This window comes from Pseudonaja textilis, chromosome 2, assembly GCF_049901715.1.
Source record: "Pseudonaja textilis isolate UNSWEBS1 chromosome 2, rPseTex1.2, whole genome shotgun sequence".
NCBI classification, from domain to species: domain Eukaryota; kingdom Metazoa; phylum Chordata; class Lepidosauria; order Squamata; family Elapidae; genus Pseudonaja; species Pseudonaja textilis.
In genome coordinates, this window is record NC_141991.1 from 122,381,871 (window position 1) to 122,407,267 (window position 25,397).

Below are 25,397 nucleotides of genomic sequence, written 5' to 3' on the forward strand. Positions count from 1 at the left end.
GTAAATAGATCACATTTAGGCTTATCCCGCAATATTAAGCCAATTGCTTTTATGCTGTTCTGAAGACTTGGGCATTGGGCAGTGCATAGCTTGTTAACCTGTAATTGTGAAAAGACTAACAATCTAATTAAGGAATGACTGTTCTAGAACAGGGGTCCATGGACCAGCACCATGGGTCTGTGGCATGCTAGCAACCTGGCCACGCAGACAAGTGAAGCCCCATCCATGGGATGCAGGCAGCGTGCAAAATCACATCCCCTCTGGTCCACAGAAAAATCTTTCTCCACAGAACCGGTTTCTGGTGCCCAAAAAGTTGGGGACTGCTGTTTTAGAATCATCTAAATATAGATGACTTAAAAAGGAAAACCTAATATACGCTGTGTTGCTTATTAGTCAGTATTTTCAGCAGAGTTGTCCCTTCAGATTAATACCCAAGTGACTTCATGTACTAACTTCTTTGCTGCGATGTTTCTATCGAGAGTCAGAAGGCCTAACCACTGAAAATAATCTTGAACGCCACCACACAATAAAACGGTTAGGCATACCAAATAGTTAACGAAACACAGATATTAAACAGGTGAAACCCAAATGCAACAGAACAGTATGGAGGATGAAAGAAAACCACAAATTTAAGATCAAAATAGCAAAAATTAACCAAAAACCAATGATCCAAGCTGCCAGCATGCCAAGTTTGTGAGCATGCTCAGTTAGCTTTCATGAAAAACAGCCGATGCAACAGATAAAAAGCTATGAGCAAGGAGTTTTTCCAATGACCTTAGTTCAAGGCACAGTGATTCTCAATTGAGTATTACAGATTTGATATAGGGCTGCATTACAGAATAGAACACAAGAAAGAATTCCCTGCCCTAGGCACTTTTAAAACTAAATCAGAAATAATGGGAAACCTACAAAAGTATACACCATTACCTTCAGAAGAGCAGATTCCAAAGTATAATTCAAAGAACTACTGTAATATATTATTACCAAAGATCATGAAAATATCTACCATCCACTTAAGAGGTCTGGAAATTACTGAATCAGCCATTCGCAAAATGGCAGCACATAAAGGAAGAACCATAATTGAGAATTATCCCTGAAAGAAATATAAGCTGATTATAAGAACTTTTATTTTAACAAGAAAAAGCCTAACTATTATCTTTAAAAAATAATTATTTGCCTCTAGCTCTTCTCCTATCATCTGAACTGGGTATTCAGGGGACAGCATGAAGACTTTTGAGGTCCAGCTGCAAACAAGACTGGGACAAAACCATAATTGGAGAAAATCTGGAACAAATGGCATAGTCTGATTTATTAGACCAAAAAAAGGTGTTCCTTTTCAGATATCCAGGGAACAACACATTTAGCATTTTGCATATTGTCTACCTCAAACTGTCTAACGTGGACCTCACCCCATTCCTAAGAGGTCCTTAAAGGGGGTGTGCATAAGTGTATCAGTGTGCCTACCGTCCCTGTCTTACTGTCCCCATTTATTAATATTTACTCCCTTTGTTCTTGCTTTATGTTCATATTTATACTTGTTATCTTGTACATGTTTGACAAACAAGCAAACAAAAATAAATAAATAAATATTCAACAGCCTTGCTTGTTTATTGCTAGCAATCAGCGAAGCTGGCAGGTATCCACAGTTAATTTCAAAGTTTGGTTCTTAAGGGATGTGATCTGAAACAGATCATCAGGCAATAGATGCTGATAGGTTAGTCCTTTCCAATCTCTCACAGCAAGACGTTTACTGGATTTCTTCTCCATAAAGAGTTACCTGTCTTCCAATAACTGTGGATCAAGGGATGACTCCATGAAGATGGAATCCTCTATCGACCTGATGGCATGTACTTGGTGTACAATACTGCTCTCCTCATCTGACAACAGCAAGGCACCCAACTCATCTATGTGGGCTCTCAACCTTTTTACACACATGCACACAGATGGCAGTTCACAGCATGGCTCAAAACAGGAAGTTACACATCAACATGGCTTACAATCAGTTTCAATATCCATTTTTAATCAGAAAGTCTTGGCTGTAAGGTGCAGGTTAACAAAGTAGCATGGAAATTAGTGATAAGTCCCAAGGAAATATAAATCTCTCATCAAAGTGTCTCCTTTTTCTATCCCATGTGAGAGAAACCCCATTCTTTCCAGAATTCTTCTTCTACTTTGCTTTGTTTTTGAATTACATTTTTGTAGACATGCAATTTTGAAGAACAGGTCTATCACAATGCTGGATAGGGCAAATAGAATGTTATATTACTAGCAAAGTCCTGCACAGCAGCTGATTAATGCAAAAACCAACGGGAAAGGGGTATTCTGATTGGAGTGTTTGACCATTCCTGGATCCAGAACTCGATAATTTCTCACAGAAACAATCTGGGATCTGGCTAAAGAGAGGTAGCTAGGGGTTAACAAAGTTCTTGCCTCACATTACTGTAGAAGCACAGGTATTTCACTCTAATATTATACCCCATGCTGGGAGTAGGAGGAGAATCCTAACTACTTTTTATAGTCAAGCACATAGACTAAAATTAAAAATGCCTTTGAGTGCCTGATCAATTAATTATGTTCAGGATTGTTATTAGCGGGGAAGTAATTGTTTCAAGCTCAAAAAAGATATTCACATATTTGTGATTTAGAAACACCAAAAAGCTGCCCCACTTCCACATCCTGTTGTTCTCATTTTTTTTCTCTTCCTGCAGAACAGGAGATTAAAATGTTGAGCAGTTGCCCTCCATTCATAATTTAACTGTAATTTACCAAACTGTCAGAACTTCAAAACTGTGGTTAAAATAAACTATGACCCATTTTGAACAAGCCTTTAAAAAAAAAAAAAAGCAAGCCACAACTTAATATTTCTTTGCTTGCAATTAAACTCAGTTTGTCAGCCTGGATAGTCAATCAAAGCAGAAACTGGCATTTCTAAACTCTTCTTCTCTAACATGCAGGAGAAAGGGAACCCCAGGAGAAGACCAGTCCTTTCATATTTGCCTTAGCCAGAACTCAGCATGATATCTTAACTCTATGGATCTCTTCATACTTTCAGATATTTATATATGAAGTACAGAAACTAAATTAAAATTCATTATGGGCCAATAAATACCCTTTCATGAATAAAGTTCTTTATTTCAGAACCATTTTTCGAAATTAATGTGTGAGGAAACTGCTGGGAATGCAATTCATCTACAGATAATGTGTGTGTGTGCGCACGCACAAGTGTGTGCGCTAAAGCATAAAACACATACACATAATCAAGTTTGAATTGGCTTGTTTGAATTGGCTCCACAAGCAAAAAGTGTATTTGCTGCCTCTCTTTTCATCACTTTAATTTTTAGCTAACTATTATTTCAACACTATAGTAACTGGAAGCAGAAATTGACAAACATATAAACCAATTCCATACTGGTTCAAAAAATTAACAGAGAGGAACTATTAAATTTGCACAGTTCCTAGAAAGAAAGAAAAAAAAGACCACATAGAAACAACACAACTATTTGTTTGGTATATTGTTGAATTCTTATCCCATCGTCACAAATTTCAAATTAGCACAAGTTGCAACAGGACTTCTGAATTCCTGCACTGGAAAAATCGAAGTATTAACAGATCTGCCATCAAATGTAAAAATCAATGTCATCCTCTCCCAGCATAATAAGCTGCAGTGGAATGATAGTTTTAGATTTTATCTTTCATTCACTTAAAACGAAAATATGTTGGCATCTTATCTGATAGTACCAACCATAAAGTAATGTGTTTTAGTTACTGGTTAATGAGTGTTGAAATTGTCTTTAGACAATGTTTTTTTTTTTAAATGTCTCTCCATTTGCAACCTTACCTATTGAATTAACAGGAACTTATACATAGATCCTTTTTGCCAAAACCCACCCCCTATGAAGACTGAATACATATGGGTTTATATATATGCTATTTGCAAATACAGGTAGAATAGTCTTATTGCCTCCCACTCATTTGCCTCTGGCTTCCTTTACAAACAGGAAGATACACCTAATCTGGAGCCCAGCAGAGTAGCACATGAAGGCTAATCCCATGATTAAGGGGACATCAAAGAAACATCAGGAACATGGTGGGAAAGATACGCTAATGCACACAATGATGACAAGGCACTTGTGGATCAAGAAAATTAAAGGACTGGAATGCCCCTGATGCTGGAGGAATTCTCTACAAAACTACATAGGACAAATTGTATGGGGGAAAAACAGTATGGGTAAAGCTCTTTTTCAGCATAGTGTGTGTGTGTGTGTGTGTGTGTGTGTGTGTGTGTGTGCAATCCCAATATTATGCAATTAGCTTTCTCTCTCTCTCAATTATTTATAGTAAGACTCAATTACTTATTAGATTCATTTCCATGAACTCAAATTAAATCCTCTCACCAAAACTTGTATTTTGTTTACAAAAAATGTATTTGAATAAGACAATTTCAGATGCTTAGAATACTGCCCAATGGAGATTCCCCTTTTTGAACTGTCCAACAACATAACTCACTAAGATCTGAGTTCTTAACCTTGCAGGGTCATGTTTACTCAAAGACCTCTCAGGCTCTCTTCCCATGACTGTACTTCAGGTTTTCAAATATTATTTTCATTTTTAAAAAAATTAAATGAAAACAAGCATACTCCAACAAACCGCTGACTGCAGCTGCCATTTTTATTTCCAAGAGGCACCAAAATCATTCATAAAAGTTAGAAATTGTGGATGGCTGCACCCACCATTTATTTACTTTTTTTGGAAGAGCCTGCCTAGAAAAGATAAATGGGTGCTGTGGACCTCATTACGCCCTCTAGGGCAGCTAGAAGACTTAATGTTTGTGCAATAGTATTGGGCTGTCATTAGCAAGACCCAGCTTTAAATCTACCCTCACTCATGAAAATTCCCCTTGCTACTTTGGGGTACTGCTCTATTTCAATGTGGAAAAATAGGAAATGATTATATATGTCTTCTTGAGCCACCCCCCTAAAAGGCAAGATAACAAATGATTACTTTGTGAGCATGCTCATAACATCTTCTCAAAGTCTTAACTCCAACTAGCTCAAATATTTGGAGACTTCAACATTAAAGTACAGTATATGCGTTAAATGACTAATGGAGATTCTCAAGTCATCCAGGTCATGGTTGTCCCAAAGGTGCTTTTTCAAAAGGCAACTGGACTTCTTTAGGTTTTCCTGGAAGATGTTTCGCTTCTCATCCAAGAAAAGCAAAACATCTTCTAGGGAAAACAAGAAAGTCCAATTGCTTTTGTAAAAGCACCTTTCAGATATTCTCATTAATTTTTTGAAAACTCTTGAGAGGTATGAGTTTTCTTTTCATTTCTTTTTTAAAGATGATTGAGGCAGAGGCATAAATAGTAAATCAGTCTTTACCATTCATGGCACATGCAAATAGCCAAAAAGCAAATGCCAAGCCAATGGTTTGAAAGCACACAATGAATTAGAAAATATACTTAGAAATGTAATATTTTTAAAAAGATGCACAGGAATGCAGCAAGAGGAGTGTAAGTGCCAGCCAGAGAAATGAAAACGAAGACCTAGAGGAAAAAACAAATTAAATCAAAATAATCCAGCATGGTCAAACGTTTTTTTCCCCTAAATTATGTGCGTTATATATTACTTTAAATACAACCCTACTTCTTTTGAAGCCTGTATAGGAAGAGGTCCTGGGCAGTTCAAATCAACAATTTGTGTCTCTCAATGACGTCACTTTCACAATAAATGAAATCCTAACTTTATAATGATAGATCTCCCTGCCTCAACTGAAAGAACTGTGGAGTTAAAGCTGTTGTTAAAAGTTCTATTTTAATTTTCTCATGACAGGAAAATTATTATTTTCTGTTTCTAGTGAGTGTAATATCAGATTAAATTTCTAGGCTAAAGGTCAATAAAGCCCTTTTTAAAATAAGGCTACAACTACTGGAATGCATTTTCTTCATCTGAATATATTTTTAAAACATAAATGATTCTCACTTATTTAAGCTTCAATTGTATGGCATTCAAAATAAAGCAGGGCTCCCCTATTCTTATTCGGACTACTGAGAAGAGATGTATATTGCTACATTGTGTTAGTGAGACTAACACAATCTTTCACCACGGCTGTTCAAAAAAATGCCTAATAAGAATCGGGCTACCCAGTGAAATGTGGGCAATCTCGAGGGTAAATGTGTAAAAAGAAAATCAGGTTGTGGCTACTTCAGTTCCAAAGAGATTGATAACATGCTGTATTTTTGACTGTGTGATTTCTTCCATCCACCCATAATCCGTTCAGTTGTGTGCAAAAATAGGATTATCACACATGGAAAAAATAGGGGCTGCATCTTCCAAGCAATATAAAGTCGCTCTAATGGATCAAGATTGAATATGCCCTACTGAGAAATCTAACAATTTTGTATTTCTTGAGTGCTGGTAGTTAACCTGGAAAAAAGGCATTCCTCTAAGATTGGTTAGGTAAATGTTTCAGGGAAGACAAGAAAAAATATATTTCTCAGTCACCATACAAGAGAACTTACAAAGTTCTCTGCTAACAATCATCCTCAAACTAAATGAGATGCAGCATTCAGCAACATTTCTGTTGAAATACTATTTTTTAAATCAAAATAATCTTAAAATTATTTTAAAAAAATTCTCAGAACTGAGGGTTGAGGGGAAAGAAATGGGGGGGGGGCGAATCAATCATATTACAGGATAATGCAATGGATGGGGAGAAAAATGGAATAGATCCCATCCTTCCTTTGATGGAATATTACAGATCATATGACCAAGTGCGACCCTAACAGTTGATCCTAAATGTCTTCCTTCTAAATCAGAAATTCACAAGTGAACATGAAATTTCATTTGCTTTTAAAAGGACCAGGCAGCAAATATTTTAGAGATATCAGAGGAAGGAAATGCTTCTGTGACCCAACAGGATAGGCTGATGGTTAACAAGGATATCATTTCACCTAAAGCTACAGACTTCTTCAAGACATTTGGGAGAAAGATAATTTCTACCACTACAAGGGAAGGCTAAGCTAAGAATCAGGTGGTTTTTTTCTAGTCAGCCTCAAGTCAAAGCCTCAGGTCTATCGTGAATTAATCTTTAAAAAATTCAAACAATATAGACAGATCTATAATTTCTTCAGTGTGTACCAGTTTATTGGGTTTCATATTTTTGAAGTCAATGCTCCCCCCAAAAAGGCATCTGAAATGCTGGTGAAGAGTAAGGTCTCTCAGTGACTTCTTTTATTTGATTGGTTGAGTGCCTTACACTATTAAATCAAACCTTTGTATCTATCCTATTTTGTTTAGAGACGATTGGCATGGATATTTGGATATTTCACTTAATCTGATTTGACACTGAGGAGATGAAACTGACCTCTCTTCCCCCAAATATTTTTGACCCTAAATTCAATTGAAACACAAGAAGCTTAGGACTGAACTATCTGATTTCTCTCAGAAGACTTTGTGGGAGTTTATTTAACATTAAAAAATTATCACTTAAACCGTTTAGACAGGTACTATTGCAACTTATCAAAATTGGATCAGAAAAAGAATCTGTTCGAAATGATTGAATTGTCAATTAAATGGCAAACACAGGGCAACTTTAAGTAAGTGAAAAGTGATGCATATGGCAGCACAACACTGATGGGCTTTAATATATTAGGAAGAAGATCTGAAGGTTATAAAGGATATTTCAATGAAGTTGCTGACTTAGTATGTTTCAGCTATGAAAAATGCAAAGTCCACTTAAGGGATCATTAAGAAAGGGAATGAAAATAAAACCATCAACACTGAGTCCTAAGATAAATATATGGCATGTCAACATCTGGTAAACTGTGAATGGTTCTGCTTGCCATATTTGAAAGAAGATACAAGTGGGGGAGGGGGAGAATGCAAAAGAAGGAACCAAAATGATCAGCAAGCTACAACACTTTCCTTATGAGAAAAGTGTAAAATGTTTGGAGTTCTTTTAGCTTATCAAAATATGATAACCAAGGCTGAAAAAGTATGTGAACAAGGTATACAAAATAATATATCGCATAAAGACAGAAGATTGTACTTTTTCTCCCTCTTAGGACCCCAAGATCAGAGGTCATCTGCAAGACTGACTGGAAGAAGATTTAGGAGAGACATAAAGAAGTACTCCTTTCCACAGCCCATAGTGGTGAATGCTCACTAACTTGGATGGCTTTAATAGAGAATAAATAGATTAATGGAGGATGGGGTCCTTGAGGGATAGCATCAGATTATGCCTACAAACACCAGTTGCAGGGGACCAACTATGGAAGATATTGTTATCCTATGATGCTTGCAAGTATCCCAGAAGTAGCTGGTTGGCTACTAAGAGATATAAATGTTTGAATAAGGTGAGCTTTTGTCTGATCCAGATGCTCTAAGATAGATATTAAATTACTATTTTATGTCACATTCAAAATAATGAGTGAGTAATCATCTTCAAGGGCAAATTGTTTTTAAAACAAACACTCTTCTTTTTACCGTAATTCTATTCCAATGAAGATGGGTAGAAAGGGATTTTTAGCAGTATAGTATAATTCCTTTCAGCCATTTGATTACCTATGATTATATATTTTCTTGCATTTTTCTTATTTCAGGGATATAGTAGGATTGTACAGATTCTCTAAAAAAAGGGATTCAGAATAGTGGGAAAGCACCAAACAGCCTCTTCATATCTAATTAAAATGGCTGCATCTTTTTCTAGGGCCATACAGCTGTGCTGGAAGCTATTCCCAGCTGGGTTCGTGCAGTTGCTTTGCTGGGGGGGAAATGGAGAATAAACATTTTCCTGACAGCCATCTCTCTCTCTCAGCATGAAGGCAGGAAGTGGAAACTGATGGGCAGCTGCTTTTCTTCAAAGTTCAGTTTATCTGGCTCTGGATCCATCTTTCCTGACCTTTTGTTCTTGTGGGTTTTCTGAGCGCCTACCAAAAAGAATGGTAGAATTGCCAAGATCTGAGGACTTCTTTCCATTAAAATATAATGCTATGTCTATCCTTCTATCAAGCACAGTACAGGGATCAATGTGATCTCCTTATCAGTCTGCCTTATTTATAGGGGTGACTAAATGATTAACTGCCCTTAACCAAGCAAAAAATATAATCCCTTAATATAATTCCCAAATTGCCAGCCACTGGTGGAATGAACAAATTGCACAGTGGAATCTTACTTGAATGCTTTTATATTCCTCCACACACTGAAATAGTGGAGCAGACATTCATGTATTTTATATTTTATATTTCAAAATTCATAATCGAAGGACATAAAATAATAATGCTGGCAGAGAAGGAACAGCAATATTACTGAAAAGGAATCTGATTTGAACTCTCATTCATGTCTTGGGTCAATTTGCCTCAAATGCGACCATGCATTTAATAAATAGTCTGTTAAACCTGTTTTTGTTTGTATGAAAACGTTTAAATAATTTGCAATGTGGTATCAGAGAGATGCAATACTGTTTGCGACAAGGAACATTTTTACTAGATATATATCTTTATCTCAAATTTTCTTTCCAATACAGTAGAATATCCTGAGCTGGGAATCATTTGTGCATTCTTAAAATGAAAAAAAAGTAGTAGCATTTTGTTAAAGAGGGTTGATTTAGTTGTTAAAATGACACAGATCTTATCACACCATATCCATTTATAAGGACCAAATGTATATATTCTGAATGCTGGAAATAAATGTAACTAATATCCAGGATGTTTGTGTGTGTGTATGTGTGTGTGTCTGTATCTCCCCCCCCTTCCCCCCAAAAAAATCAACTTTTTTTTTGATTATCACATTAGAGGCAAAGCCATGGTTTCAGACATAAGTACTGACTCTCTGACAAGTTGATTTTATAGATGGAGAAATGAGGTTTAATTCCTTTCTCAGAGTCTGTAAGAAAACTATGAGTTGATGAAGACTCTCCTGGCAATTACTTCTGAAGGCCTAGAAAGAGAGTTGCTTTCACAAGCGAACTCAACTCCTCTAACTGATGCCAAGTAGTCAGACTGATGTGCTTCAAGATTTGTTACCTTAAAGAGAACAGAAAAAACTATTATTTGCAAAGGGAGTGTCTTCTCCCAGCCATCTCTGTACGCCCAGTAGCTTCCAGTAGGGAAGGCCCCCTTGAAGTCACATCCTTGAGGGCCAGGGACCCACCTTTTCTGTTGGTGCCCATCTGCTTTAGAAGATGCTCCAACCAAGCAAGCCCAAGCCAGCACCAACATCGTTGGTGGTCAAATAAGTGGACCTGGTTATTTTGGAAAGCTTCAGGGCTGGATGATATAGCAGTTCTTCCCTGCTGTAGGCAATTATTAGTGTTAGGACATTTTCCTTGATGTGTTAATAGCTACTATTACTGGGGTTTGGTTCTTTGTTTTCTTTTATTTATTTATTTTTATTTTGTGCTATCCATAAGCCACACAGCATCTGTAGCAAATAAATCAATAACTGGCAGGACATTTGGCTGCTTAATGGATATGGTGTGACAGGTCTGTCAGTTTACAAAGTTCAGCAATGGATTTCATTCATGTAATTCCAAGCACAGCTGGTACCTAGTAAATAAAATCAAAGACCTGTTAAGAACTGCGGTGAAGAGTTTGTTCTTTACAGATTGCAGCAAGTCTGAGTTGAGGAGGTTCTGACAGATGCAAAATGTACACCTGTTGCAGGTGCACATACAGCGTAACCGGGCATGGCTGCGAAAACACACAGAAGGAAGGAGTTGAGACCTCGGGCAGAAACCATGAGAAAACTGAACTAAAACCAAGAGAAATAGGAACTGGGAACATTTGAGGGGATCAGGAAGTGAGGCAAGGGTAGAGTAAAGCTGGGTAGATTTCCAGGAGGAGCATACTATATTTTAAGGGACTGTGCTGATATGCCAGTGTCCCCATAAGGAAAATAAACAATCCATTTTCCACTCACATTGGGCTTAGAAACTGTAGCCTAACAGAATATGCATAGCAGAAGGCAGCTCCTCCTTAATCCACAGCAAAATTGGAATTCAGTTTCCTTCTTTAACTGAAAGTCGTTAAGCAACAGCTACCCTTACCTCTGGCATCCCAACCGACACACACATGCTTAAGAGAATCAAGGGAAGAAAGTCAAATACGCTATTGCTCAGATTTCTCCAAATATTTAAATATTCTAGGTTGCCAAACAGAAATAAGAAGAGTGGAATTTCCTGAATTTAGATTTGGTGTCGTTCCCCCCCACCCCCCCAAAAGGACCCTCCAAGAAATAGAAGAAGCAACTTTACCTTCACTGAACAACTGAAAGCCTCCCACCCAGCAGCACTGATCCTTGCAACTTCAGAATGCTTCCCTGCAGCCTAATTGAGTATAGAAAGATGGCGGTGGATTTTTTTTTTTTTTAAAGGAGAATTTAGGTCAATAGCTATTTATGAGAGAGCTACGAATAGAAAGCCAGTTGTTGTTCAGTTGTTCAAAGGCAGCCTATTTCCAATTCCTGGTTGTAAGAGCAAACTCTTGCCATGTGGATGTTTTTTTTTTTTTTTTTGGTGGCTTGGAATAAAGGTTGCTATGCATAGACATTGTCTTTGCAGAAACGACTAGGAAGCCTATATTCCAGCAGAGCCATAGATACTGGGGATATATATACAATGTGGGGCCTTAGGATGTACTTAATATCGGCTATGGCACCATTCTGAATCTGCCATTTGAAGGAACGTCTAAATCAAATCCTGAAAGAAAGATTTGTCCTGTCAAATGCAAAGACTGCAGAGTGGGCTTGCTTGGCAACAGAGTGAGATGCTCAGTGAGTAATAGCAACCTTTTAAGATCATATGTCTCGAGCTTGACAATTCTCTACAATGCGCGAAACACCAACTGTTCAAAATTTTACCACAAGCCATGTATTTTTGAGAGAGACAAATAAGCAAGAGACTATCGTCTAGCGGTTCTTCTCTGGGGGACTAGAAAGAAAGGAGAGGCACATTTCAAAGGAAAATTAAAGCTTTCCATTTTAGCATTGATACACATCAATTTGCTTTAGGATAATGATCCCTTGGGGGAAAAAAGGATCTTTCCCTCCCCTACTTTTTAGTAAATTATGAAATACGTTTGAATACATTGTCCAGCGGCGTCAAACTGGATTTCTTTGAGGGCCAGATCAGCATTATAGTTCTCTGCAGGCTGGCCGGGGGGGAGGGGAGACAGGGAGACGCCTCCTCCAACACCCTCCTGGCCAAAATGGGGCATGGGGAGGAAAGCAAGGCTCCTGCATGTTCCCTTTTCAGCCTGGACGGCCTCCTGCAGCACCCTGCTGCACGCAGCCTCCCCACGCCCCATTTTGGCCAGCAGGGTGTTGGAGGAGGCTGTCCAGGCTGAAACGGGACAGGGGGCCCGGCCACGCATCCCCCTGCACCCTGTTTTGGCTGCCAGATGCACTGCAGGCATGTCCTTTGCTATTTCCAGGCCGGCCCCACGGAACAGATTTAAGCACCACATGGGCCCCATCTGGGTCTTGAGTTTGACACCCCTGACATAGACTGTGATGTAAATGTCCTTATTTATACAGCTTTTTGTAACTAAGTGCACTGAATTCTACTTTGTTCTGAAGCCCATCGTTACAAGTCTTTCAATTAGAATATTTGTACTTTTCAACGATTTTAAGAGAATGCTCAATTCATATGCACTTTGGAGGGGTGATTTTTCCTTATAGTCTGTTAGGGACTGAAGTTCAAAAAAGCAAGCAGAATCATTCAAAGCAGAAGCAATCCTTGCTATAACTCCCTGAGATGAAAGAGAATGCTGATTAATTGTCTCCAAGGGAAATTAAACCATTTACAATTCAAATAAGAATTGTCCCCTAGAATCACGCTGCTATCGTTCATCATCCCTAAATGTAACCAGCTGATGGACAGCTGAGCAGCTTGTTTTTAATCCAATTTTATAGCAAGACCATAATGCCACATTTCTAAAAAAGCAGCAAACCATTTTATATATAGAAGCGCTTTGCCACTAGGATCTGCAAAATGTTATGTCATGCAATGTTCCAACCTTAAAACAAGTTCTTCCACAAGTGATCCAGATGTGGTCTATCTTCAACATGGGCCTGTTCCAAGGCTCAGAACACTCTGAGATGAAACATTTTGCACATTCCCCTACTTTGACACCTGAGGAGAGAGCTAGTCCTCAAGCCAAAGACCTAGTGGGCATCTAGAACTAATTTCATGATCCTTTGGATCCTGGATCTTATGTAAAACAGGTTTACTAAGGAAATGGGCACAGCCCGAATAATGAAGCATGCTGAGGAATAAGCTGATGAGAACAAAATGACCCTAACTGATACATATACCTGAAAATTCATTTCTTATCCATTTAGGAAGATAGAACATTTTAGTGCTGATGCATTTTTTTTAAATAAAAAAGACTAAACTGTATTTATATTTTGTTTCAGCATCTAAGGGTCCAATCTTTTTGGGACAGACTCACATTTTTGCATTAATGGATGAGTAATGGTAACGAGCAATGCAATGCATGCGTATATGGAGAGAATCGAACCCCATGTCCTTTAAATTAAATCGAATTTGTCCCAATCTTCAAAGATTCTCTGTCAAAAGATTATATGCCAAATCTTGCGCATAAGAACAAAAAAAAAAAAAAAATTAAACAGGTACTTAACTTATACTTATCTGCCTTTCATTTATATCCAGCACTAACATCTCCCTCTGTTGCTAAACACAATTTCACTGGGGCACAGAGTTCCATCCTTATGGCAACCACAGCATGCAACACTGTCATGATCCATGCAGTATGAATAGAAAGGTGTTTTGGATACATACGGATACATGGCCATTGTTGTCAGTTTAACAAAGATATCTTTACTTGGTGCATCCATGGTGTTACAAGTAAAGGCTTGGGGTGGAGGCATTTTGTGTTTTTTGCAAAAGTCAGCTGGAGAAGTGCTGTATTCCTGCCGAACGTCATGTAGGTCTGACTTGGCAGCTATCACCAAGCAAGGTATCTTGCTGTCCATGAAGTGTTGCTAGGTATTTAAAATAAAAATGAAATAAAAGTTAACTACCAGTTTCAATAAAACACAAGGCTTAAAATCTGCAGAGCTGTGATTATTGAATTCAACAGAGGGGAGGGTGCAATCTAGGGTTTTTTTAAATGTACATGCCATCCTTTTTCATACAGTTCACGTATACTCCATATGGTTATCATAGTATTTTCCTACTATAGATTCACAGCCATTTTGTAAAGTAAGTAAGTGTGAAAAGGTGTGTGAAAAAGATTTAACTTAGTGTTAATCAGCCCGATATGAAATTTAACACTTCCATGGTCTAAATCAGGGTATCAAACTGGCGGCTCACAGGTCGGATGCGTCATGTGCAGGCCACACCCACCCAAGCTTCGCTAAGGGAAAAAAGTCTTGTTATGTCACATGACAGCAATGTGACATGGTGAGTTTGACACCCGTGGTCTAAATGATGAATGTTTTAAGTACCAAGATCCAATCTGGATCAGTCACCGGGACCAGAGGTTTTGTCTTCCAAGCTTTTGGACTCGTGATGTAGCTCATCCTCTGGGAACTTCTCTCTATCAGAATAGATTAGAAATGGAAGCCTAATAGAATGTGCATAGCAGAAAGTAGCTCCTCCTTAATCCACAACAATATTGGAATTAATATTGGAATATTGGAATTAATTAGAATTACATTTCCTTTTTTAACTGTAAGTCATTAAGCAACACTAATACAGCTAACACACTATGCTAGAGAGAAGTTCCTTGAGGATGGGCTCCATCACAAGTCTAAAAACTTGGAAGACAAAACCTCTGGTCACGGTGACTGACCCAGATTGGATCCTGAAACATTATCGTGGGACATGTGTATTCACCTTCATTCGTTTTAAGTACCATCCCACATGGACTGAAATATATGGACATACATTTTGTTGTATGCCACCTAGAGTCACTTTTTGGGAGATGGGCAGACAGGTACATTTCATTAATAAATAAAAATAAAATTAATATTAAAATTCTGAGCAAATAGAAATAGCCATGTCCTATTAATGTCAACTACTTTGAACCAAAATGGAATAAACTGCTGGTTTTCTCTGTAGATATATCCATTTTTTTTTCAAATGTTTAAAAGATATACACAACTTTCACCATCAGAATAAATTTCTCGGAAAGACAGTTGCCTTTCAAAAGATCCTTGGACCTAATGAATAAATCCACTTTGTCAGGATGCTTTAATGTAATTTAATGTGGATTCTTATACTGACTCGGGTGAACTCTTTAGCCTATACAACCCCTTTGAAATCAATGATTCTATGACATAATTATTTTCTATGTGGATACAAACCTTGAATATTCTGGCACAATATTCAAATGATTTGGGATTGCTGATATCGTATACTAGGCAGACTACATCACACATGATCTCAGCATCACATAAGAAATCAGATTCACAAACATTATGTAACTGAAAAGAGAAAGAAAGGCAATGTCAAACACTGTAAAGTTACAAACAGTGTAACAAATTTACTTTTTTGTACTCACTACAGCCCATTAAGTTTTTCCAATTTATTCTGTCAGAGATAAATAGATGATGCATTAAAAAAAAACTAAAGATGCAAAGTGGTACTTCAATTTTTTAAAAATTGGATTATATCTAGGTCTGCCATCACACACAATATTACACAGATACAGGCTCCTCAATGTTTTATTGTCAGTACATACACTGTTCAAGCAATGTACACTTCATTTAATAGTCTCCAAAGACTATTAAACCCAACAAACAGAGCAAGGATGTGCCAGCTTCAACCTCAACTTAGGATATACAACAGGCAGATATGATCCGGCAAGCACCAAAATTAGTTCAGATGGTATGTGTATAATAGGTTCCCAATCTAATATTTCAAGTTATGTGTCTTCTATGTTGCAATACATATCCATTTTATGAATATTTGCTATCTGCTCTATAGTTTTAATATTTATATATTGTATTCTAGTTATTTTTAAAAAATGGAAGTGTAGACAGTTATGAATAGCCCTAGGAAAATCTTTCATGAATAGGATATCTATTTTTAAAGTAAATAATACTAGAAATCTTCTAAGCTCTTTATTAAACAAGGAAGACACCCTACTATGAAAGACAGCAGTTTGTAACAATCTCAAATTGTAGCAAGAAGGTTCACAATATTTCATTGTATATCCCAAGCATGCCTTTGAAGATTAACAATGAAAACTGGGGAAGGGGGGGAATACATACCATTAAAATACAATGTCAATAGTCCTCACAAAAAGGAAAAAGTCAAATTTAAATGTTATTATAAGGGTAACTTACCAATAAGTATTTCTCTTGCCCATACACATAAACGGTATTAATTGCATAGTAGGATTTGTGCTCTGGACGTATATGTTTCTGCCTCTGAAAGCACAAAGGAAAAAAATTGTAAAAAACCACATAGTTTTCTAATAAAGTGTATTACATATATCCATTTATACTATTTCCCAGACTATAACACTGCATTAGGCAATGCTATGCCTCTCAAATGTTTTGGATCAAAACAATCAAAATCTCTTTCCTCACTGACCATGTTGGTTGTTCAAAGTGTAGCATAGGGGTTGGCAAACTACTTGGGGCAAGACTAAATCATTCAGGTAGTGATGGGAATTTTGATGGGAGACAGAGAGCAGGCTGATCCCAGAAAAGATGTCCCTGGTGTTTGGTACCGCTGTCGTGGTCTGACACCTGTGTACTCAAACCCAGGACAGGGTCAACAGACAGACCAAGGGCCAGGCTTTCGGCTTTTGGTATTTAATGCCAGGTCAATTAATAACAAAGCTCCTCTAATTTGTGATCTCATCAGTGAGGAGCAAGTCCACCTGGCATGTATTACCAAGACCTGGCTAGGCCCAGAGAGACGGGTGGGTGGCGGTATCCTTCTCTGAAATGTGCCTGGCCAGGTTTAGGTTATGGCACCAGCCAAGACCCCAGGGCTGGAGGGGGGGCAATAATGGTTGTCTTCCGGAAATCCTATTGGTCTTCAGGAGCGCTGCTTCACAAGTTGCTGGCTATAAGGCCCTGTTTCTGAAGATAGTCTGGCAGGATCAGGTGGTACAGACTGTGGCGGCACAAGCATACTTGGGCATCCATGGAGGGGGTATATGTAGCACCTCTGCTATGTAAACTGCTTTGGGTATTGGTTTGCCTCCAGGTCCATTCTGAGTGCTGGTTATCACCTTTAAAGCCTGCCATAGCATGGGACCAAGCCACCTGAGAAACACCCTATCCCTATTTCACCAATCTGTCCTACTCAATCCATCAGGGAAGGGTTGTTCAACAAAATTCAACTAAAGAATTTTGGGATCTAGGAAAAGTGCCTTTTCTGCTGTTGCCCCAGCCCCATGAAACATCTTTCCCCCAGAGATGAAGCAGGCTCTCATTATCCCAGCCTTCTGGAAAACCATCAATACCTGGTTTTGCCAACTGGTACAGGAACCTAAGAGTAGCATACAACCTTGAGCGTGGTTGGTGGCTTGAGGGCACTCCCTCTACTTAAAAAATTTTTTTTTAACCTCTGTTAAAAAACTCTTAACTTTTAAACTTGTTTTTACCGGTGTTTTTAATTACGTCACTTTTCACGGTTTTCATTTGTAAGCTGCCCAGAGTCACTTAGGTGAGATGAGCAATGTAGAAATGTGATAAGTAAATACTGCACTCTGGATCTGTACAGCAAAGCAGTATTGCTAGAACATTAAATGCTGGTATGTGTCTAACTTAGCAGTACATTTCCTTTGGGCCCCAAAGGACCATAGCTAATTGGTTGTGCAGCTGTCCTGCCTCAAAGTTGTTGGATCACAAATAAAAATAAAAATAAACGGAGTATGAAAAGAACCATTTAAAAATACATTGTAAAAGCAGTGACTAAGCGGTATCAACAGGCATTTCCATCCCAACTGTAACACATTGTTTTAGCGAAAAACAGAAGAGTCTTCTTACCAGGAGATTTCTTCCAAGCAGTGCATGAAGAACTCCACTTTTCCCACAACCTTTTAACCCAATTAGATTACATCTGAACACATTCCTCTGAGTCTGTCTTTTTTGAAGGTCAATCTTTTTGTCTCTGGTTACTTTAAAACAAAAATGGGTCACATAGTGAGACATGTTCCCTAAAATCCCAATGGTTTACTTTAAGAAAAGTATTCTTCAATTACTTTACCCTGCAACCATCCAAATTCTTCCCATAAGAAGTTGGGCAAAGTGAAAGCCAATACCTGTGATTGCTGATGCCTGGGATTCCTGTTCAGTCAATATTGAATATCCTAAATAGCCCAGATACTCGAGGCAGCGCTGTACATCCATGTATGTAGTTAGTCTATAAGAGAAAACAACTATGTTTCCCAAGTTCTCGGCATTTGTTGTAGTCTTAAGGCAGCGGTCCCCAACCTTTCCAACTTGGCAGACCGGAGGCAGGGTGGTTGGGTGTGTGGTAGGAGAGGGGATGGTTCTGGGCAAGCGGCAGGCATCTTTGTGAATGTTCGCAACATTTGCACAAACGGAGCTTCATGCTGAGTGTGCGCGCCCACACAAAGGAAGGTTCGTGCACAAGCACCTCCTGCTTGTGCAAGTGGAGCTGTGAGCGCAGACACACTTGCCCTCTGCTTGTATGGCCCAGTTCTGCATAGGCCACAACCCGATTGTGGGCCACAGCCTGGGGGTTGGGGATTCTTGCCTTAAGGACACCAAAAAGATGCAATACAAATCTACTGGTAAAATCCAGGAATATTTTATATATAAATATTTTATATATACTCGTGCATTGGAATTCGCACCTTCTCTCTTTGGGAACCCCTGGAAACAGATTTTTAAGCTATTGAAGGCAGCAGGAAGCAAAGTTAGTAATTTTGTATCAGTGCTTATATACCACTTCTTACATACCACATAAATATGTAGTATGTAGTTAAACTATATTGGATTACAGCTCAAGATTTTATAATGTTAAAGTATGTTATACATTTTTATCAGTTTGCATGCCATGTCTCGTAAAGGCAAGATAGCAGAATGGATAGTAGAAAAAAAGGCCACTGTAGTCCATTTCTTGTCATAGTAATAGTTTTCTTGGGCAACCTGCTTGTTGTATGAATCAAGCATGGCAATCTTTATCAAGCAGGTCTTGAGGAAACTCCAGAGAGAATAATTGGCTTTTAATTCAATGCAGAATTAACTTGTGAAACACGCCTGGTTTACAATTATATGATTATTCCTTCCTGATTAAATCATAATATATAAGAAACAGCATTTTGGCTTCAAATGTGCTTGTTCTTTGAGGGCTGGGAGTTTTCAATATAATAATGTATTTGCAACTAGAAATAGCCATATGCAAAGAAAAAACTACATAGTAGCAATCACATAAACTACAGGTGTCAAACTCAAGGCCCACGGTGCCTCTGTCAGTGAAAATGGAACTCAGGAGAGCTGCATGCAGCCCTCCCGAGCTCCATTTTCACTGGCATAGGGTTGCAGAAAGCCGTTGCAGCCGAAAATGGAGCTTGCAGGGGCTGCATGTAGCCCTCCCAAGCTCGTTTTTGCTGGCAGAGGGTTGTAGGAGGCCGTTGCAGACAAAAACAGAGATCAGGAGTCCATTTTTGCTGCCAGAGCGCTTGGGCCACCACAGGTGCTCCCGACATGAATGACATCAAGCTAGCCACGGCCACCCTGTCCCCCTCCCCCCGAGGTCAAACACAACTGATGCAGCCCTCAATGAAATTGAGTTTGATACCCCTGACATAAACTGTCTTTGAAAACAGTTCATTTTTCACTTTCTACCATTAAAAGAATAGCTGTTTCTATACAAGTTGTAGGCAATCTCTTATTTATATGCTACACTTACGTCCACTGGGAAAGAAATCCCTGATATGTTATCCAACCCCTTTCATTTGTACAAACAGTGCTGTTGACATCTGGTCCCCATGGCATGTAAGGGAAGATTTTGAACAAATCTTTGAGTTCTTCAGGAGACAAAGCACAGTCCCGGTCCTGAAAACAGATTTATATTTATTTATAGCCAGTTTGCTTTGTTTAGTAAATCAACTGACATAGTTTGTTTTTCTTTGCTTCATTTAGTTGTGCCTTAGATGGCTTTGATTAAGAAATTCTGGGAAAGAGAACGATAAAACAGTGAGCAAATCCCACTCCCTTCTAGCACTGATGATGTTATCTAGCTAGGTAATGAAATGTAGTGAAAGAAAATAACCAGGATCAAAGAGAACCAAGGACCCCACAAAACCTGTAATTTTTATGTAATAGTATCACTTGATCGGCAAATCCTAAAATATACCACATAGCAAATCAACTTAAATATTTAATATATTTTAATCATTTCAAGTGCCTTTAATAGCAAAGATAATGTTTGAAAAATGTATTCAGAAAGTAACTGGGATGGAGGCTAGATGGCAAGTCTCTCCTAGATTCCCCCCTGTATTTTGGAATTCACTATTCTCAGACACTGATGAAGTACTGTTTCTCCAGGTATTTCATAAAGCAGTTAAAACAACTATATTCCACCAATGCTTTCAACTCTATTTAATTGTTTATGGGCATTCATTTTGAGGGTGTGTTGAATAGTTGTAATATTTTATTTTATTAGTGCTTACTTTGTGGTATATCGCCAGGAATGTTCAGTCTGAGGCTGGTTACGAAAAAACTATCCAATCATTCAATCAATCATGTGTTCATCTTAAAACAATCCCAAGATCAGATAAAAAACTTACCAAATCATGCTTATCAAACATGCTTTGAAGGAACAAGTATGCATGATGGTTTAACTCTGTCGTGCAGTCAGAAGGTATTTTTAACCTGATTGGAGAGAAAGTAGTATCTTTGCAAAAGAAGTATGCTTACCGAACATAAAAAAGAATAGAGCAAGTCTTGCAATTGGGGGCATGTCATTCTAGAAGTGGTAAACAGACTAAGATAAAAACCCTACCTCCCATCGTGCATCTTGCTTTCTTTTTCCCCATCTTTGTTAATTTTAAACTAATTTAATGTTATTATTTATTGTATTAATGTTTTAACGTTTTGGTTTTTTTTTAATGATTGTAGGCCATTGTAAGATGGGTAGCATATGTTGAATAAATACAGACAGACAGACAGACACAGACAGACAAGCAGACAGACAGACAGACAAACATACAGAGACAGACAGACCCTATGAAGCCCATAAGCAAGAGATGAGCACAGCTACTCTTTCTGCAGCTGTTCTCTAAGAATTAATATTGAGAAGTGCAATATTCAAATTCTGAATATAGTATAGATAGTCCTGAACTTGTGACAATTGGGAGAAAAATTTCTGCTATTAAATAAGGCAATGGTTAACAGAATTGCACCCGATTTTACAATCTTTTTTGCCAAGGTTGTTAAGTGAATCACACAGTCATTCAGTAAATCATAGTTGTTATGTGAATCCAGCTTGTTGAAAGCAGCTGGGAAGGCCTTAATTGGCAGTCACATGAGCCCAGGACATTGCAACTGTTGCAAATGTATGCTCTTTGTCAACACCCAAATTTTGATCACATGGCTGCAGGAATGTTATGATAGTTGTAAGTGTGAGAATCTGTTGTATGTAACTTTTTTCAGTGCCACTGTAATCTTGAACAGTCACTAAACAAATGGTGATAAATTAAGAACTACCCATATGTCCCACATATGGAGGCTTATTCTATAATGTTGGATGCTGAGTGCATACACGGAATGTAGCTAGAAAAATCCAAACGTTTTGAAATCCAATTTGCTTCAATGAGAAAAATTAAGCATGCTCAAGGAGACTCATGACTGAAAAGGCATCTAATGATCATATGTTGCAAGAATTTTACTATCATAGTTTCTTCAAAATCCAGTGGTATATAGGTGTTCAAATTTACTTCCAATTCTCCAGAACTACCATAATTGTTCCATTACCTTCTAATCATCACACTGGTTTCAAAATGTTAGACGCCGACTAACTAAAGGTTTCCTCTTGATGAGCTAGATTAGAATAATTTTGTGCTGTGAGCAATATTCTTTAAAAAAAGATCCAATTCAGCATTATGAATTTTCAGAAAAACTACTTGGTTGGCCACAATGGAAAACAACACTGTTTGGTCAAGTAAGTCAACACTTACTTGGTCAAGTCAATAGACCTTCATGTATCTAGAAAGTACTTGATTTTCTGCAGTGAAACACAGATTTTACATTTTATAGGTCAATAATACCAACTCAATTTAAACTACATTTTAAAAACCAATCTATACATACAGGGGAAATAAATACTCTGGTGTGAGCTCTAGGTCATCATCATATCCAAAGCGCCGCAATACTGTCCAAGTTGTTTCGTGTCTCCCTCGCTGGATGAATAGTGTGTGGAGAAAAAGAAAGCCTGAAAAGACAGTTGTTTAATTGGCAATCTAGAACACAGGCCAGGGAGAGAGGTTGGGAATGAAAACACAACAAAGATGCTCCAGGTCTGCAAGTCTATCTTTTAAATAAGATCCTACCAAATGCTATGAAAGCATTGTGCTTCTGTAAAACGGGCTGACCAAGGGTCAGAAAGGCTGAGCAGCCCCTCTAGGGAAAAGGTGATTCAAAGCATGTGGGCCCAGCTATCATTTCTCCATAAGAATCTGCATGTGAACCCCCCAAAATACATTTTTAACAGATAACCAACAAGTATTACTGGCAGATGTAAGCACACTCCACATCATCTTTTCCCTTGTGAATTTCCCTTGTGGAAAACTGCACATTCCAGTTTATATTTCAGTGCAAATATACTAGCAGCCCTCTCTCTCACAGAAAAAGAATTAGCACTACCTCCCTCTCCAGCCCACTTCCAGATGCAGGCAAATCAAGAGACCCAATTGTTTCAAGCTTAACAAATCTAAAATCACGGACTCTGATTTACACATAAAATGAGTTAATAAGCTGCCTAATGGTGGCACAGTGGTTAGAGTGCAGTGCTGCAGGCTACTTCTGCTAACTGCCAGCTGCCTGTAATTTGGTGGTTCAAATCTCACCAGGCTCAAGGTTGACTCAGCCTTCCATCCTCCCGAGGTGGGTAAAATGAAAATGTTGGGGCAATATGCTGACTCTGTAAACCCTTAGAAAGGGCTGTAAAGCACTGTGAAGTGGTCTATAAGTCTAAATGCTATTGCTATTGTTAACCAATTCCATACCCAAACTATTGGTCTACAGAGAAAGGCCAAAGTACAAGCATAGCACATTTAAACCCATTGCAGTTCTGTCAGCTTCCAAATTCATAAATAGAGATCAAGTCATGGCTTTTGCTATAGTTTCCAGATTTATCAGCAAAACCCCTTCCCATATTTCATATAATAATGAAAAAGAATGTAGTCCTCACCCTTCAATGTTAATCCATTGTCAACAACTCCATCACTTAGATTTTTCCTTACTACATTCTTTACATCTTCCAATGCTTGAGATGCCAGTGGTGTGTTAAAGCAAATTCTCTAAAGAGAGTAGAAATATTTGAAATCAATGTTCACTGATAAAGTTCAGTGCACTGTAAATAGCTTCCAAGGTCTCATGTTAGACTCCCAGTTTCATACAAGTAGCAGAATAAGCTACTAGTCCTGTGGCTAAATGTGCAGACGCAGCATGTTGCAGCTTCTTAGCTGGCTATGGGGTCAAGCAGAAGCCAGTTGCATCTATCCAATTCAGGAGAAACATCACCACTTTTTTTGCAAGAGTTCTGAATACAGAATCCACAACACTGTTGGTAATATAGAGTGGCTATATTCTGCCATCTTATTCTTCTATCTCTCTGTGCAAAAAATGGAGATGGTGGAGTGAATCTTTAGAGCAGTGCTATTTTCCCCTGCTTTTCTTTAGGAAAAACCAAAAAAAAGAAGTCCACCCATAAATGTCCCTGCCCTTTGGAATGTTCTCCTACAGGAGTTGAGGTCAGCCCTCACTTTCCTGGCTTTCTGGAAGAGCCTTAAAATTTTGTTCTGCTGGTTAGCCAGGGCCCTGGTAGGTGCACTCAATGCTAGGGTGGCTGATGGGGTAGAAAGAAGTTCCCTACCCTCATGTCGCCTGCCCTCGTGCTTTTTAGTTCTTATTTAACCTTCTTAATTTTAATCCTACTTAAAAAAAAACTTTTTATCATTCTGTATGCTGTCTCACTGCAACAGTGAGACGAGTGGCATATACATGTAATAAAGAACAAATAAAAAATTGCTGTATCTTTGCAGGCACAGAAACTCACTGCTCCCATCTCTCTGAAAGGACAGGATGACAGCAGAAGTCTTGCAACATTTTCATCCTTTGTTTCTGCAGCAGCTTCCCCCCTCACCCTCCACCCTTACTACCACCACAAAAATCCTCTCTCTTCAGTGAGCACAGTAACCTGGCCCTGAATGGCCCAAACTTTAAAGTATCAGCATTGATTTCAACTGAAGTATTTGTCTTGAGATTTAATGAACAGATCAAGATGAAACACAACAGAAAATGGAGGAATACCTGAAAGAAGTTGAGTTCTGCATCATTCAAGGTGCCATCATTATCTTGATCAGAAATTCGGAAGATCCGAGTTAAGGCTTTTATACAGGCAGGTTTCATCTACGGATTTAAGTGAACCAAGGAATGGGGATTACCGCATTTTATTTCCCTGCCATATTTTGTTTCAATGTAAAAACTTTAGTTTTCACAAAATACAATCAACCAAAAAAACCAACATTTGAATCAATATTCTCACACATGCTACCTTCATATCTCTTCCAAAACACCTATAGACATTTTTGTTTACATGTTGTAGATCAGTCCTCCTAAATCTGATTATTTTTTCGAAGTGTTGACAAATGATTCCCACAATTGCAGACAGATCTGTGAGTGTCATGTGGTAGAAACAATATTATGTAATCTACCAACAAGTTTTAAGGGAAAAATAGTAAAAAGCAAACCTGATCTGATTCTTAATCTTTGCTCCTATAAGTTTGTATACTGGTCATGGCTGGGACAATGAAACCTATGGTTGAATTAAATAGTTAGGATATCTTAGGGGCCAATCTGGCATTAGATTTGATAGAGATGTCCAAGCAAATACAGAGGATTTTATAATCCAGCCTGGAGTCAAACATGTAATTTTCCTGTGTGGATCACGTATGAGTTCAAACCGATAATGTACTGGATTGACTAACAAGGTCACAATACAGACCAACACAGAAAAGGACAGGTTAACAGTGTTCCAAAGTATTGGGTGGCTGACAAAGTCCCAATCCCGATTCGCAAAAATTGAGTGAGTGGAAAGAAAGGGAAGTATGCAAGTACAATAAAAATAAGTTTCAACAAGAATAACAGTAAACTCCACTTTCACAACCCAAAATCCCATGCTTATAATATTTAAAACTGTATAAGGCTTTGGATTTCATTTCT

The 25,397-nt window shown here is 38.2% G+C and overlaps 1 protein-coding gene across 6 annotated transcripts in view; it reads right to left on the reverse strand.

The window, feature by feature from the left end:
* RHOT1 (ras homolog family member T1) overlaps positions 1-25,397 on the reverse strand; it is a 50,180-nt gene that overhangs the window by 1,454 nt on the left and 23,329 nt on the right. For 2 of the 6 annotated variants that reach the window (XM_026711256.2, XM_087925123.1), the window contains 12 exons: positions 24,486-24,584; positions 23,365-23,473; positions 22,266-22,386; positions 20,744-20,828; positions 19,864-20,009; positions 18,248-18,348; positions 17,973-18,103; positions 16,314-16,397; positions 15,330-15,449; positions 13,801-14,003; positions 10,568-10,690; positions 1,778-1,921 (listed from right to left, as the gene is read on the reverse strand). In XM_026711256.2, coding sequence (XP_026567041.1) covers positions 1,778-1,921; positions 10,568-10,690; positions 13,801-14,003; positions 15,330-15,449; positions 16,314-16,397; positions 17,973-18,103; positions 18,248-18,348; positions 19,864-20,009; positions 20,744-20,828; positions 22,266-22,386; positions 23,365-23,473; positions 24,486-24,584 — 1,466 coding nt within the window. Of the gene's footprint in view, positions 1-1,777; positions 1,922-5,337; positions 5,546-10,567; positions 10,691-13,800; positions 14,004-15,329; positions 15,450-16,313; positions 16,398-17,972; positions 18,104-18,247; positions 18,349-19,863; positions 20,010-20,743; positions 20,829-22,265; positions 22,387-23,364; positions 23,474-24,485; positions 24,585-25,397 lie in introns of those variants that run through there. The other 4 variants (XM_026711254.2, XM_087925124.1, XM_087925122.1 and 1 more) reach the window with 3 other exon arrangements.